Raw genomic sequence first — 16,730 nt, forward strand, 5'->3', positions numbered from 1 at the left:
TAAACCCGGCCATAAACACACTGCTACACTGTTGATCGCAATTTATGGCTGTGGGAGCAGAGTTTTTACCATCATAATCATTAGCAATTTAGCACACACATTCCCACACACACAGTGTGACTTGCAACTTTATTTGTTTTTTGTTCTGCGTACCAACAACTCGCTGCTTAACCAAGTGCTTAACTGGCTTTTATGAGGTCTATGATAACAAGGGAAAAAAGTTTAATCTGAGTCAAATGCGACCGATCGGGGTTGAAATCAATCTAGATAATTTCAACCGTTTATCACAGATTTTTTGTTTCCTGCATTCAAATCATGGTTTTTACTGAGTACAAATCGATTTAAACCCTAATCCCTATTTTTTTAATTTTTCTTTATTTTTCCCATGTTAAGGAGGTCATTTTAAACATCTTTTGTTCTAAAAAAAATACCTCTTTTGTTTCATGTTTTTTTTATTTCATTTTTAGTATTTTAAATTGCTGTTATCTTGTTCATTTTATGTTTGATTCCGATAGTATTTGGCTTATTCTATCATCTCATGTCATTTGCCTATTTAGTTTTTTCAAGTTTTTACAGCCACTTTTTTTCTTCTATAGAATGATACCTTTTTAATTTCAGCATACAGCCATAAAAAGCTAGGTAATTTCTCATCACTTTTTTTTTAATTTTCATGCAAAATATCGAGAAATAAAACATCAACTGTGATTCGATGATTCAACTGTGCCCCATAGAAAGAGCTGTCAAGTTAAGACCATTCCACATTGGTTTAAAAATCATTTTTAAACCTTTTGTGGTCGTTCAAAGTTTCATTGTCCTCAGCAAATAAGTCAAACTTCCATTCCTATAGTTTTCTTAAATTTTCTGAGTTCCAATGGTTTTGAAAAAGAATTTAAAAATCAAATGTTAAGCATTATTTTTCAAAAAACTGAACAAAAGCTATCACAAATTTTTACAGTTATACAGTACTGTCAGAAATTTACAAAAAAAATATGAATTAATTTAAGATTCGCGTCTTTTTCCAATTTGTGTTCTTAAAAATCTAAGTTTGTTAGCTGAACCAGCCTCCGGCTGTTAGCTCGTTAATAAAGATACATAATAAGAAATAATCTATGTTTGTTAAAAAATATCTAAAAATGCATGAAGTGATTAGAGGCATGGGGGCAGAATGAGCCACCCTGAATGGGCCAGGATTATAAAAATATTTTGAAAAATACAAAAAAATCAGATTTTTACAAACAAAAATCCGATTTGTATGATACCCATATAATAAAAACTGAAATTTCGAGTATTTTTTAAAAGTACGTAGTTCTGTGAAAATTTTGAGTATTAAAAAAATCCATCGAAATGTATGAAAAATTCCCAATCACTTTATGTTAAAAAAAAACAAATTTAAGTATTTTTTTCAAAAAGACGTAGTTTTGTTTAAAAAATGTTGAGTATTTCACAAAAAATATAATTACTTTCGAAATGTATGAAAAAATCGTGATCATTTGATACTTATATTGTGAAATTATTTTTTCGCGTAGTTTTGTGAAAATTTGGAGTATTTTTAAAAATGTGTGTATAATGTGTATTTTGAAATGTATACAAAAATGCCAATCTGGGTTTTTTTTTATGAAAAAAGGTTCGATAAATCAATTTTGTTTTTTGTTTTGCTTTCTGAAAACCGCCTTGAGTTAGTATTCAAAAACACCCATAAAGCAAAGCCTTAAAATTGGGTTTTTGGACCTCTAAAAAATTCCAGAAATGCTGGCAAACTGTTAAACACAAAAAAGTGCGAGTTTGTCTGTTTGTTTGCCGTAGTCTAATAGCTCCTTCACAAAATGTTCTATACTGTATTACTGCCATGCATCGTGGAAAATTTGCAAATTTATCATGATTTTTTTTGTAAAGTTTTACGTTAGAATTTTATTGGCCTATAACACCCGACTTAAGGAGGTATTAGACTATGAGGTATTAGACTAGACGTTTGACAGTTTGCGGCAAACTCGCAAATAACGCCAAATGTAAACAAACTGTCAAAAAGTGCGAGTTTGTTTTTTTTTCACAGTCTAAAACCTCCTTTAATAAACAAAATAAATAAAAAATCGGATCACGAGCTTGTTTTTGCACGCACGCTTGTACGCAGATATTTTGAAAACTTTTGAAAACATCTGGGCTCATGTACAATGCATTTTAAAACGCTTATTTCATTCACATTTAAATGTTGGGGGTTGTAATTCAATTTTTTTATTTTTTTTATTTTTTCGGGTCATTATCGAGGGACAAAAATTAAGTAGAAGTAGTTTTCCGGCACACGTGGGGATGTAGATATCGTATACATAGAACCCACCCTTTGTAGCAACCTGTGCTAACTAACATTCCCGTCCCAATCCCCCCGAGATCTACAAACTGACATGGCGGGCGCCGTTGGTGGCCAATGACTGTTACCTATTTGCTTCAGATCTAGTTTTAATGATCTTGATGTTTTATCTTTTCAACGCATTCATACATGCTGTTGATAAGGGAAACACCATTAGATCGTTTAAGCGTATGGTCGGTTGTATTGATAGGATATTACGGTCCTGTTCAGCAACGGAGAAGGACAACCATGGGTGGTCTCTCATGCTCATGCGCATGCTCATGCTCATTATCGAGGGACAAAAATTTTAACAAATATTTGCAACGACCTTAATGTTTTTTTAAATGTTTATATTTGAGTGTTTCTTAGACGATTTATAAGCAATTTTCACAACAAATGGGTCAAATTAAAGTCCCACCCAACACCTACAACTTTGCCGAAGACACCAACACCATAAGAAAATTCCTTTCTTCCTTCATATAGGGTAGCTCCCTGCAAAGTTTTAGTCAAATAAAAAAATACAAAAGAAACTTATTTAGGAGCTTACCGTGGAGAATTTCCCTTATCCCCTGAAAACAATGAGGTTGGCTTGGTGTTGTGAACCAGATTTAGGAAAAAAAATACTACTTTTCTATTGAAGTCATTCCTTACAATTCTGCACGTTACTCTGAAAAGAGCTTGAGCAAGCTCATTTTGCAAGAGTCCAAAACAATACATCAGAATAATAATAGGTCAGCCGGAATATTCGCCGTCAAGGTGAGACCAAGAAAAGAGCAACTAGAATATATACTTATACAACACGTGTTAAGGTTGATTTAATGTTGCATTTACCGTTTGCATATATTAGGGCGTCCAATTTTCCCGGGTTTGGAATTTCCCGGGAAACGGGAAAAATATTTTTTGTATCCCGGGAAATTTTTGAAGCAGTCATAAAATCTATGTTTTCATTATATTTGTTATGTTTTTCAAGCTTAAATCATAGAATTAGCTCAATACTGTTAATTGGTGATAAGCTACACTTCAATCTGAACAAGGACAGCAGTCTTTAGATAGTTTAAAATACATTGAAAAAATGTTTTTGTTCTTTGTATGCTTTGGATTTTAAATGAACCACATTTTTTAATATTTTTCTATTATTCATTTAATTTTTGATATAGCATGACTACAAAAGCTCAAACAATTTCAATGAAACTGTCTAAAAAACAAGAAACGAAAACAAATAAAATTATACCAGATAATGTAACACTTTGGATAAGTTTAGAATTTTATGTTTTATATTTCAAACATATTTTAAAAAATATCTTGAAGTCGCTACCGCCAACAGGGAACAATCGGGAATAATGTACAGGAGTTTTTAGAACAATAAATTTGGAAATTGGTGTACTAATTGTATTGTTCTATTTGTGTTGTAACCGAAATCAATCAAAACAATCAGAACATTATACAAAAAAAACAAAAGCTTAAACAGCTGTCTTAATTCGTTACTTTTGTCCTGATTTGCTCCAGATGCCGGTTTTTGATGAAAAATTGAATTGTTTTTTTTATATAATATTTTTTTCAAGTTTAAAGTCATAAATATACGTGAATATAATACTAAGTCTTTTTTTGAATTTCATAGGCGCAAAGCATTTTGCGCATCTGTAAACTAAAATTTTAACAATTTTCCCTTATTAGCCAAATTAATGCTGATATATGCCGAATACAAATTTTAATGCTTTAAAATTCTTATCGATTACTAAGTATTCAACTGTTCATCTATTTCCACAACCAAATCTGAATTTCTAGACCAAAATTTGATTTGTTTTCAATTTCGGGAATTCCCGGGACAAAATATAAAAAATCCCGGGATTCGGGAATTCCCGGTTTTGGAAAAATCCCGGGATTTTTGTCCCGGGAATTCCCGGGATGGACGCACTAGCATATATATTAGGATGTAACAAAATTGACTTTTTGGCGGGCATTCAGGGGTTTGTTCCGGTGGGCATACTGAGCCCAAATCCCAAATATGAGCTTGATTGAACGTAACAGGAGCTGGCGCTCCGCCCTTCAATTTTAAATGGGATTTAGGTATGCCCACCGGAACAAACCCCTGAATGCCCGCCAAAAAGTCAATTTTGTTACACTCTAATATATACTATGTAGTCACACAAACAATGCCTTTGCTTGTTGTAAGCGGAAAAGGTCGGTTTCCGGCCGGCCGGCCGTCGAATCGGCAACCCTGGAAGGGTTGAAAATTCAGTGACGCGGGGAAACGAAAAAGGCCACAACCACAAAAGTGAAAAATTGCGGGGGAGGACAGAAAACCAATACGGGCTGTGGTCACGCAACGGCCTTTTTCCAATATTGTGCCAATTTTTCATTCGAAGTATTGAGTTTATTTTTGTCAAAATGTATGAAATCGGAATTTAAAATGTTAAAAAGATTCAAAGTAAGGTATTTTTAAAACCCTACATTTCATGTACTCCACCTGTCCTGATGGATCGTATCCAATCCGGTAGTATATCAGGTCGTAAATCTGCCTCAACATTGTACCTCTCGTACACTATAGCTGGCTCGGCGGCCCCCTTTTTCACAGAATTCGCGGCCAACTAGAGATTTGTTGTGGTGGCATTGTGGTTGGAACTGTGTGCACTTGAAAACGGAAATGATTACGACTGTTCCGACTTTACTAAAATAAAACCACATCACACGGACAGGGAGCGACTAGAATCTAGATTCTCTTTTGTAGGAAATTTTTTCTTTATCGCGACCTTTCTAGAAATTCCAAAGGTGAACTAAATGCTAAATAATGATAGTAGAATCCAAAGGACCATGAGTATTCAAATTATGATAAATTTAAAGTACACTCAAATAAAACTTCGCTGACATTCAGTGGCGACCAAGCTACTGGCATGCCTTGTCAGTTTTTCTGCCAGCAAATGACAACCGCGTCACCAATACATCTTTATCAAAGGTTTTTATAAAGAGAATGTAACATAAATATATCTGTTCGAGTCTTATTTTAAAAGTTTAGTTTTTTTGTGTATTTTTTTTTAATATTATTTATGGAGTTTTCTCCAATCGACTTAAATATTTGTTATTCATGTTATTCATCATTTGCTGCCAACAGAAGAAAGACACCTTCCATCATTGCCCAAAAGCTGCCAAGCACCTACTTTAAACGTTCAACATACTTTGTGCAGCAGCAATCCGACACCAGGAAGCAGAAGGAGACCGCTCGGATTACATAAACAGCATAAGTACCTAGTACTAACTATAGTAGTAGTTGCCGAGACAAGTGTACCTGGTTCGGCTCGATTGCCGGTTTTTTTTTATTTTCTTTTTTCGCCTTTCGTTTGGGTGCGATCAAATGTGAGAAGGTACCTAGTCAAGTGTGTTTGCCGCGCTGCAAAAGAGAGTGTTGTGTGTTCCACCGAACAAGTACCTACAAGAGGGCTGTTTAGTCTACGATACTGGTGAAAAGTGTAAAAAAAAATTCTCAAATCACAAGTGGTGCACTTGTTTCAATTGTTCTTGGAGGCGGTAGATTGTGGAAAAAAGGAAGGAATGCAAACGTTGGAGGGACTGAAAAAATATGATTCATTAATTATTTTTTGGGAGAAATTTAAACAATTTATGATAGACTTCCACAATGAGGTCTCAAAAAATAGTATTTTTACACTCTCTAACTTTGTAGTAATTTTGGCCAGTACCCTCTTAAAACATGATTAATTTCTAAAAATTGAAATAATTAACGTGTTCAATTTTCAAGTTATCACTGAAACTCATCAGTCATCACAAAACAGTAGAAAAGCAAATAAAAAGATTGAAAAATAACCCTATTCCAAGAGTGTTTCCAAGAAGAAGACGCAAACAAATCTAGCAAAATTCAAGTTTTTTTTTGGAATTAAAATCATTTGAGTTTATCTTTTCAATCGATAGAAAATCCTTGGCTTTCTACCAACAGCAAATTTCAAAATCAAAACAACAGCTGATGCGTTTCAACTTCCGTTTGAGTTTTGCACAGTGGTCCAGATCGCAAAATTAAGTGAAAATTTGATTTTTCGAAAAATGGTGAAGTTTTAGAGCGTTGATGTCTTCAGAAGAGTTGTTGCAACTTTTGGTTTGGTTAAAATTAGGGTGGTTCACGATTAGGTTTATTCTGTAAATCTAACTTTTCAGGAATGTTTTTGGGATTTTTTTGTCTTCTAGGAATTTGTTGGGAATGCCAATCAAAGCAACTTTGTCGAAGACACCAAAATTACCTCGCAATCTACGCCTTCTACGACCAAATTTAGAAAAAGCAACTGAGCAAACCTTCAAAAAACAGTATTTTGAACGTAGCAATTAATGGTTAAGTTTGAGAGAAAAGTGATATTCGGGGCACAATCTTTAAACTCGAGATATCTTCATTTGAAAATGTATACTTAGGCCATTGCAAATATTTTTCAAAGTTTATGTCGATAATAACTTATATCTCAATAAAAATAAGGCTCTCTAACAAAACCATTTTTAATTTTTCTTTTAATACAATTTTTTTTTGTTGATATTTATGTTTAAGACTTTTATAGATTCGAAAGGACTAGAATTTGGTAGTGTTGCTATTTTTCAATACCTAAACTTTTTAAAAGCTTTAAAAACAGGTTCGAAAAAAAATTGCACAGTTCTGCAATTTTTTATTGTTTTTTTTTTTTTAAATAGTGCCCTTGGTTGATCAAGTCTAAAAAAATGGAAGGATCAGATAATTAGTTATTTTTTTTTATTTATGTAAGACACTTCATTTAAAAGCAATAATTCTACAATTGTTTAAATAGTTCAAAACGAGAGCACTGTCTACCAAACATAGTTTCATGACCTTGCCAAAAAACGAAGTTGCTGAATTAGGGCATCTCCACCGCAGGGACCTAATTGCGTTGCAAAGCTAATTTGGCACCCGCGTCAAGCCCACCGCGGTACTTGTGCGAGAGCTAATTTAGGTTCGAGTTCATCCGTGTTCATCCGAATCTAAACAAAACTCCGGGGTTAGCTCCGGGATCTACCGGGAGCAAATCGTCTGACGGATGGTTTTTTCAAGCAAAACAATGTAATTGGGCCAATGTGAGTTTGTAAACAAAGAGTTTATCCTGCTCACGTCAGTAAATGTTTACATTAGGAGTGATGATTGATTTTTCGATATTAATTCTTCGAGTTTGGAGATATTTTCCCTCCAGTGCTGCAAGTTTACGTATGAAAAATTACTTTTGGTAATCTGGGGTGATGCAGTTTAGTTTTTTGGGTCAGATTGGGTCTGTGTTTGTTTAATTTTGGTCAACGCATTGTCGATCTACTGCCGGACATGCAAGAGACAAGTCATTTGTATTGAGTAAAAAGCAAAATTCAAGCATAACATTTTAAATAAGCCAATACGGATTTGAAAACAAGCAATCCTAGCAATCCTGATCTTAATTTCTTAAATTCTTAAATTCTTAAATTCTTAAATTCCTAAATTCTTAAATTCTTAAATTCTTAAATTCTTAAATTCTAAAATTCTTAAATTCTTAAATTCTTAAATTCTTAAATTCTTAAATTCTTAAATTCTTAAATTCTTAAATTCTTAAATTCTTAAATTCTTAAATTCTTAAATTCTCAAATTCCCGAATTTGAAATTATTATTTTTTTAATTTTGATAAAACATTAATTTTTGATTGCTAGAATTTCGGGTTTTTTGTAAATTTGTATTTTAGAATTTCTAAATTTCAGATTTTTAAGCTTTTGTAATTTCGACATGTTATTTCTGAATAAAATTAATACTTTAATATCTAAATTATTATTCAACTCTGCATATTTTTTATTTAGAATTTCCAAATTTAAGATTTTTTACTATTGAGTTTTTCAGTCAGATAATAGATATATGTATGATAACTGTCAAGTTAATTTTCACTCTAGTTTACTGCCCCTGATCGCATAAATGTCCCATATGCATTTTCATCGATTTCGAGTTATTGATGCTGTTTGGTTCAAAATTGTGTGCTCTTTCAAAAGAGCCTATAACATCCAGTACTTTGTTCTAGAAATCAGGAGGAAATCCATTTTTTTCGTGAAAACTTAACACGTAGCCTTATGTATGGGACAAACTTCAAATGCGTTTTTCTCAGCTTGCTGTTTTTGCATATGGGACATTTATGCGAACATGGGCAGTTTACTTCATTTCGATCCGTGTGGATCAATTGGGTCCTAAAATGAAGCTTAGATTGCTGATATTATTGTTTACAGCGATAAAGCTTATTTTTCTGAGTACAATGACTTAAACGTCCACAAAGAGTTTAAAATGGATTTTGAAATCAATTTTGAACAATTAACCTCGCGGTCCTTCTTGACAGAAAAGCTCATACTTGACAGCTCGTTCCAAGGGGACCATAGTTGACCCATCGAAATTTAAATGAAAAAAGTTATCAGAAATGGTTTTAATCGTATTTTTTACCGTTGTACATAAAAATTGACATAGGGCTTTAGTACCCAATTGGACAGGACTCACAATCCAGAGGTTGCTGGTTGGTACTAGAAATAGTGGCCGACAGCTATAAAGACAACTTCTGTTTTTACTCATTTCGACCAAAAAACTATATCTGTCCTTTTAATTTCAAACTTCTGCATGAGATTCGGCGGGGATTTTCAATATTATTATATCGAATACAATATTATTAAAACGTTTGTGAGTTTCAGTCGCATACAAAAAGGAAAATTCTTGATATATATTTGATTTTTAATACATAATTCAAAAATGTGTTATTTAAAAAAAATATTTTTAAATTCTGAACATTCATGTTTAAATTTTCTGTGATGATTTGCTTATATCAAATATAGGTGGTTGATTATTTTTTATTGAAAAATACTAAAAAAAATTATAAATAACACAATTTTTCAATTTAATAAAGTCGTTTTGAACCAAATTACTAATTTCTTCAATATTAATTCAAATTTGTTAATCAAAATAAATGCAACTTCAATCAAAACAAAGACAAATAATTCTAAAAATTGCTGAAAAAATTTGCCACTGGCAGCTCGGGGACTTCTCGAGCACCTATCTTGGCTACTCCACGGATCCCCGATGCTTATTTAGCTTTAGCTTTGCTACCCGCGGTGAGAAAGTTGGGGTGCAAACAAGTCGGGAGCAAATCGGATGAACTCTTTTAAAAATGATATTTTATTGATGTAAGTAAACAATTAGGACATATAATGCAATTGGAAGCATGTTCTATCATGCTAGAATGTAGTTTTATTGATTTCGATCAACAAAACGGCTAGAATTTGAAAATAAATAAATTAGATCCCTGCGGTGGGCTTGATTCGGTAGCCAAATTAGCTCCCAGCGGTGCGAAAACGTGTATTAGCTACGGAGCAAAGCTAAAACTGGGGATCCAACCGATAGGTTTGCCACGCAATTAGATCTCGGCGGTGGAGATGCCCTTAAAGGTGCACGCGATGGTTTATCCCGATGACCCCTAGACACACTAAAGTGCGCTCTCCCTCCCTACAAAAGCCCCGGCAGCAAGTCTCAATTTAATCCTAAACTAGACAAAATCAAATTAGATTGATGCTCGTTTTATTGCCGAACCAAAGTCGAGCGAGCAGTGGCCGAGTCCAGCACGTTCCGATATTGTTATCTAGACTCTGATGTTGGCAGTCGTGGCATTGGCAGAACCAAGTCGCAGTCTACAAAGTGTGTGCTGTGTGCGCGTGTGTGTCCTTTTGCTGGGACAGAACGAGAGTTTGGGGGGTCGATTTGGCCGCAGAATCCGCCTTGGGAGAATCCGAGACACTTTTTTCTTTGTAATGTTTTTTGATGAATTCTTTTTCAGTCGAGTTTAAGAAGGTTTTTTCCTTCTAGCATCGATTCGCTAGAACAAGTGGCACCAAAAACACCTCCGAAACGATTCGTTCCGGATTTCCCGGGTACGCCCACAATAACAATTACTTTTTTCCTCTTTCTTCTCCGAGTAAATAACTGTGCTAATTTTGGATTATTTCCATGACACACACTAACCACCTGCTTCTGGAAGCTCACCCTCTCGAAGCAAACACTTTTTTCACCCGACAGGGAACGTGGCCAAAAATCGTAACACAAAATTTCACACCGAAAAAAACGGTTCTCCGGCGACAAGAACAAAACGCGACGACGACGAGGCCAGGAACGAAGAAGGAAGGCAAGGCAAGATTGTTGTCACAAGAGGAGCACCCACAATCACGCGCACACGTCCGCGACGGTCGATGGCAAAAACGGTTCTGCGGCGGAGACCCGTCTTGTCCCGCGAGGCACACAACTTATTTTGCACGAATACCAACACAGCAGCAGCAGCGATTGCGTGATGAAAGGTAAACAATCAGCTGTCATGGTGTGCACGTTCGGTTGAAGTGGGTAAATGTTGGGTAATTTTTGCGTGCGGGCTTTCCTGAAGTTGCGATCGAAACGGTGATCGACCGAAAAGGGCGATTCCGATTTTCGACCTGTCGTACCGTGCATGCACGTTTAGCGGAAAATGAGCAAAATTTTCTGCTTTCAAAAAGTGCACTAAGTGCTTATAAGTTTTGATAGGGTTGTCAGATCTTCAATGTTGAAAAGGTATTTTCAATCGAGAAATTAAAATTGAGAGTGTGTGCGTGCTACATGGAGTTAAACTTTTCGAAGTGCCATGGGAACCTTCAAAGCAACTGCACAGAAAGTTTAACTCCATGTTGCACACACTCTCACTTTTAATTTCTAGATACCAAAAATGTACAACATGATGGGTTTGCTTTCAAAATACGCCTTTTTTACAAATTTCTTAAGCTGAAATCGTTTTTTTACCATGAGTTTTGAAGTACTTAACTAAACTTGCTGATTTAAAAAAGAGACTCATGGGACCCTAAGACGGATCAAATGTAACTAATTCGGTCAAAATCCGTTCATCCAGTCCGGAGATAGTCCAGTGCCATTTTTTTGTCCACATACATTCATACAGACATTTGCTCAGGAATTTGATTTTGAGTCGATTTGTATACGCGAAGGTGGGTCTAGGAGGTCATATTTAGAAGTTCATTTTTCCGGTGATTTTATAGCCTTTCCTCAGTGAGGTGAAGAGGGTAAAAAAATATCCCGTATTTTCCTGCATTTATTACAAATCGAATTCAGCGAAAGTAGGAATGTTAACAGCTTTTGAATAATAAAAGATCAAGTACAAGGAAAGATTTCGAAGTGGTAAATAATAAGATAACCACGTTATCAGAAACGGATATCGTTGAGAAACAATCGGCAGGACAGGTTAAGATGCGGAGGCTTCAGGCTTCCCTTCCAGACTCCGTCTAGATACAGCTGCTCGAGGCTAGCAAATCCCAGCACAAACTTAACGCGGTCGACAAGCCCCTGGAAAAAAGATAATGGCTTAGCTTTTTTTAAAGTTGTTTCTTTTTCTCTCACCTTTTTCGAGAAAACTCGCAAAACTCTCAACTTTCGCAGCCCAAACAAGTAAATCAAGTCTTCAGCATAACTCGGCTGGTCTAGATTGAGCGACAGGTTCTCCAGCGATCGCCACGATTTGGCCAAATCAGGTAGCGGCACCGTGGGGCACTGGCGAACGTCCAGGATTTTGACGCAAGGGAAAACGGTCTTGAGCGTGTTGAAATCGATTTGCTTGACCTTCCCCAGGGTAAGATCTTCCACCAGTGGCATCGGCTTGATCCTGTCCGCGGTCGGATACTCGATGTGGTCGCAAAAGATTGCCAGCTTGCGCAGATTCTTCATGTACCAGATGTCCTCCAGTTGGAGGGGGTTCGCACAGTTCGGCTCGCAGACAAGTTCAACGGTCAGTTCCTGCAGGTGGTCCATGGAATAGATTGCGTCGGCGACTTCACCGAAGTGCACATCTCGGAGGGCGATTTTAAGTGAGTTCAGGCTGACCAGACGGGACAGAAATTGCTCGAAACGTTCCAATTCGAGGACGCCCAACTCCGGCCAGAATGGGTCCATTGAATCGAACAAAATGGGCGAAAGAGCAAACATTCTGAGCGTCAACGCTTTCAGGTTGGGGAAGTTCAGGGCGAAGAACCTGGCCATCATGAAGGAATGCATAAAGTCAATGTTCAGCGAGTGCAAAACCGGAGCAAACTCGTTCAGCCAGGCCAGCCACGTGGGATTTCTTCGGAAGTTACTGTTTTTGCCCATGCAGGTCATCGTGATGTGGCGCACCGATGGTAGATTCCGTTGGCGCATGATTTTCAGGAACGCGGTCAGTCCGGTCTTGGATGTGTTGCCCACTTGATCCAAACTCAGTGATTGCAGACTGGGAAGCAAGCCCTTGCCTTCAAAGATTCTGATGTTTGGTAGCGTTCCCTCTTTCAGGATCCGAACCGATCCGTTAGTCTGGAAGTTCTCGACAAAAAGTATCAACGATTGCAAATTGGCAAACTTCCGGAGCAATTCCGCCAGCAAGTCCACGTCCAGGCAAATCACCACCAAGTGCAAATGTCGAACATGATCCCTCAGGGCACCGAATCGAAGCTCATTTGTGTACAGCAGCGTCTCAGCGAAGGCACCGATTAGCCGAACGTTCGCGTACTTCCGGTCGCCGCACAGAGCCCCACGTGGAACGTCCAGCACGAGTTTTCCGTCCTCCAGATGCAGCAGAATGCGATCGCGAAAGTGCTCGAAGATGAGTCGGTTCCAGTGGCGACAGACGGCACTCATCCGGATTCGGTCCGCGAACGGCATCCGGCGGAAGATCATCACCAGAACCTGCGACAAAGTGGCGGGGTTTGAGTTGGTTTTGCAAAGTTACGGGGAAAACAATAGTCACCTTGGGCGGCAAATCGGCTAGGCCACTTTCTTTAGCTTCCATTTTGATTGGATCGGCTTTCTCGGAACAACTGCGGAATCTACTGCAACGTTTACTGACAAAACATCAGCCACGAGGACAAAACGATTTCGAAGAAGAGTTATTTCGCGCGCTTTTTCAACTCCAACTTTTGCACGTTTATAAAAATCTCATCAAACTTCAAATCAAACTTTTGTTTAGGTACTTTTCAACCATCTTCCAAGAAACGTGTATAACAACTGTTGTCAAACTTCAACACTCGTTTCGAGAAGATCCCTAATCCGATCGGAACAAAGGAGGACCACTTTTTATCGATCGTTCCGGCACAATCGGAGTTCCGCCGCCGCCATGGGAAAGCGTGAATTGAAGCAGAAAGAAACCGAACCGGTTGCGGCCTCCATCAGCGACCTGCCCAACGAGGTAAGATCGTCAACATTTCCACGAGGTCGGTTTGACGACACGTTCCGTCTCGCAGGTTCTGCTGATGATCTTCGACCGGCTGGAGTTGGCCTGTCGGCTGCGCGTGTCCCAGGTGTGTCACCGCTGGAACCAGCTGGTTTTCCACTTCTTTGGGGACCACTTTGCGCTCAAGCTGGACGATCTGGTCGATCCGGGGCTGCTTTCGAAGGATCGGGTTTACCGGCATGTGGAAATCCGGTGTATGTCCCTGCTGCGGTTCAACATGCTGCACGCGAAGCGGCTGCGAGTGCTGGGGAGGCACGTGGTTGCCCTTACGCTGGACATTAGCGTTACGGACGGGGATCTGTTCGTCGAGATGCTGCGGAAGTTTCCGAACTTGGAGTCGTTTTCGCTGTGGACGGAATCGTTCCGGAGCGACAAACCGGCGAGGAATGCGCTGCGGAAGGTGCTGCCAGGGAGGCTGCCTTCGGTGCGGCACGTGACCATTTACTGCAACAACGCGGCGGTTCTCGATTTGATGGCCAGGTTGGCGCCGAATTTGCGCTCGCTCAACGTGACCGTTCCGGCCAAGCTGCTGTCCTCGCTGTGCCAGTGCGACCTGGCGGGGCTCGTTTCGCTGCGACTTTCGCTGGTTTTCCGGTCCAAGGCGCTGCTCTCAGAAATGGCCTCCTTCCGGCGGAACGTATTCGACACTTTCATGGCATCGCTCAAGAATTTGAAGAAGTTTTCGATCTTCATTCGCGCCAACAGCTATCCGGAGATTTCTCCGCAAATCTTCGCTTTAGCTTCCTTGGAACAGCTGGAAGTGGCCACAACCGACAGTCCAAGGCCGGTTCCCGCCTTCGACGGCATCTGGAACCTACGCAAACTCAAAGTTCTCCGCTGTTTCATCGAACGAATCGCCTACCCGCCGGAACACGACGTCAACCCGCTCGAACACCTAACCGAGCTCAACCTGGCCAAAGCGATCGTCGTGGACACCTTTCAACTAAGACGCATCTTCCCGAACGTGACCACCCTGGACATCCGGTCCTGTCAGTTGAGCGAACCCGGCCTCGAAAGCCTCTCGCTGGCATGGCCACGCCTCGAATCGCTGACGGTCCGAATCGCCCCCGTCGAAATAGATTCCCTAGTTGTGCTGCACCGGTTCGCGAAACTGCGCCAACTCACGCTGCTCAACAACTACATCAGTGACCGGGAGGACCTCGCCGTACTGGACACGGTGCTGGCCATCGGTACGCTGGAGGAATTGCGTGTCGAAGGAAAGTGGGACGGCGCTCCCGGCGGGTTGAATCCGACCTGTCGGGTTTTTCGGAACGGGGAGGTCGTTGCCCGGGAAGAGCTGCCGCTGGGACGGCACGGCTTTTTGGAACTTTATACGCTGAAGGGTGACTGTGACGAAGATTAGATTGGTTACGAATAAGCGAAAACGCTCATTCGGAATGATTCTTTAGGATTCTTTTTTTGTGTAAAAAGTAAGGTAATATTTTGGATACCTTTTATTGAATTAATAAAATGAGGTTTATTTAGCTGGCTCGATATAGTAAATGACGCACCCAACACCAATGCAATCATAAATCGAAGCGTTCGGTACGGTAAGTCCACGCATCCTTCCTCCCCTGTAGATTCTGTGAAAGGTGATCAGTTCTCAGAATCCTCTCTGCGGTAAACACAACGTAGTAGGGCTGGCCAATTAATTTTTTTCAATACATTTTAGGGCGTACTGCAATTCTAAAGTTTTTTAATAGGTCCTATAAACATATGAAACACAACAGCTTATAGGACCTTTTTAAAAAAAACTCTAGAATTATTAATAATGACAAGAAAAGTGGCGTAATCTAACGCTAAGATTTTACACCATGCTTTCATCGGACTGGCTGCGTTTGTGCTAGGTTAGATTATGTTTTGATTTTTTTAATTAAAATTTTGGGTTTTTTATCAGACATTTTTAAGGTTGAAATTTTATTCTGATTTTTTTCTGTTTCTATAGAAACCATATGGTTTTAAGTTTTGTACCTTAAAGACTAGTATGCTGATCGGAAGGAAAGGGGTCAAGAAACAGCTTTACGAACAGCAGAACAAAGGAGAGAGAGCGATTTCTTGGGGCTTTTCTTCACCCTCTCTGACTTGCTTGCGCTGCCGCTGCTGTCTATTTGATTTTTTTCTTGACCGGTTCCTTCCGAAGTGCGTATACCGCTTAAAGCCGGAACCGGTCAAGAAAAAATTCAAATGGGCAGCAGCGGCAGCGCAAGCAAGTCAGAGAGGGTGAAGAAAAGCCCCAAGAAATCGCTCCCTCTCCTTTGTTCTGCTGTTCGTAAAGCTGTTTCTTGACCCCTTTCCTTCCGATCTCCATACTAGCCTTAAGGGAAAAAACATGTAAATCGGCAAAAATATCAAGGATTAATATAGGCATTCACTTGAAAACATCTTATTATTTTTTTCAGGGCACTTAAATATACCATTTCAACTACAGTTCAGACTCGATTATCTAAAGGTTTGTATGGGAGTTCGGATAATGGGATCACAACAAAAAAAAATGTTTCGTGATTTTACATTTTTAACATCAAATTCGAGTTCTGCGACCCCGTTTTAGTCAAATTTGCACGGTTGATTGCCTTAAAAATTACCAAATGCAATTTGTCAGTATTTCGTAACCGCCATTCTGGCCGCCATCTTGGATTTAAAAATTCTAAATAATTATGTTCCACCAGTGCGAGCGGATGGTTGTGTTTGTGTGCAAAGTGAAAAAAAAAAAATCAAGATTGAGTGAAGGGACGCGCTGTAGTAATAAAACAAGACGTTGGAAATTATTTATATTAATCGGTTAGTTATTGTGTGCATAAAGCCTTTTCTTCATCATCGCTGATTGGAAGGCACGTTAGGTTTATCGCGTAACAAAATTTTTTGATTCAGAAAGAACGTTGTGTGGTGCGTGAGTTTTTTTTTGGGTTTAAAAAGACCTTCCCATAACTCCGTATCTCGTCGGGTTTTTGTGTGTTAAGCCCTCTCCATAGCATCGTAGCTCGAGAGGCATCGAAACGATCGAGATTTCTCGATAGTAGATTGAGATCATTCGATCGTAATTTCTCGATCTACCATCGACAAATTACGACAGAGGATCGAGAAAATCTCGATACGGGTTCGAAGCTCGTTTTCAAAACTTT

General features: G+C 38.9%; 2 protein-coding genes across 2 annotated transcripts; one reads left to right on the top strand and one right to left on the bottom strand.

The window, feature by feature from the left end:
- Positions 1-11,411: 11,411 nt before the first annotated feature.
- Positions 11,412-13,270, bottom strand: LOC120421544 (uncharacterized). Its single transcript, XM_039584772.2, has 3 exons — positions 13,129-13,270; positions 11,754-13,067; positions 11,412-11,699 (listed from the first exon to the last, which is right to left on the bottom strand). Exons 1-3 carry the CDS (start codon positions 13,168-13,170, stop codon positions 11,559-11,561), a joined length of 1,497 nt encoding a protein of 498 aa, XP_039440706.1. The 5' UTR covers positions 13,171-13,270; the 3' UTR covers positions 11,412-11,558.
- A 106-nt stretch (positions 13,271-13,376) lies between these two features.
- On the top strand, positions 13,377-15,098 carry LOC120421545 (uncharacterized). Its single transcript, XM_039584773.2, has 2 exons — positions 13,377-13,566; positions 13,622-15,098. The coding sequence occupies exons 1-2, from the start codon at positions 13,495-13,497 to the stop codon at positions 14,972-14,974; spliced, it is 1,425 nt and encodes a 474-aa protein (XP_039440707.1). The 5' UTR covers positions 13,377-13,494; the 3' UTR covers positions 14,975-15,098.
- The last annotated feature ends 1,632 nt before the right edge of the window (positions 15,099-16,730 follow it).

Source organism: Culex pipiens, chromosome 3, assembly GCF_016801865.2.
Source record: "Culex pipiens pallens isolate TS chromosome 3, TS_CPP_V2, whole genome shotgun sequence".
In the NCBI taxonomy this organism is placed as follows: domain Eukaryota; kingdom Metazoa; phylum Arthropoda; class Insecta; order Diptera; family Culicidae; genus Culex; species Culex pipiens.

What these genes read in the sequence shown, in the direction of transcription:
- LOC120421544 (XM_039584772.2), bottom strand. Translation starts at nt 13,170, where the DNA reads ATGGAAGCTAAAGAAAGTGGCCTAGCCGATTTGCCGCCCAAG. An exon ending in TAGCCGATTTGCCGCCCAAG is followed by an intron (nt 13,068 to 13,128) that starts GTGACTATTGTT and finishes ACTTTGTCGCAG; the next exon opens with GTTCTGGTGATGATCTTCCG. An exon ending in TGCGAGTTTTCTCGAAAAAG is followed by an intron (nt 11,700 to 11,753) that starts GTGAGAGAAAAA and finishes TCTTTTTTCCAG; the next exon opens with GGGCTTGTCGACCGCGTTAA.
- LOC120421545 (XM_039584773.2), top strand. Translation starts at nt 13,495, where the DNA reads ATGGGAAAGCGTGAATTGAAGCAGAAAGAAACCGAACCGGTTGCGGCC. An exon ending in TCAGCGACCTGCCCAACGAG is followed by an intron (nt 13,567 to 13,621) that starts GTAAGATCGTCA and finishes TCCGTCTCGCAG; the next exon opens with GTTCTGCTGATGATCTTCGA.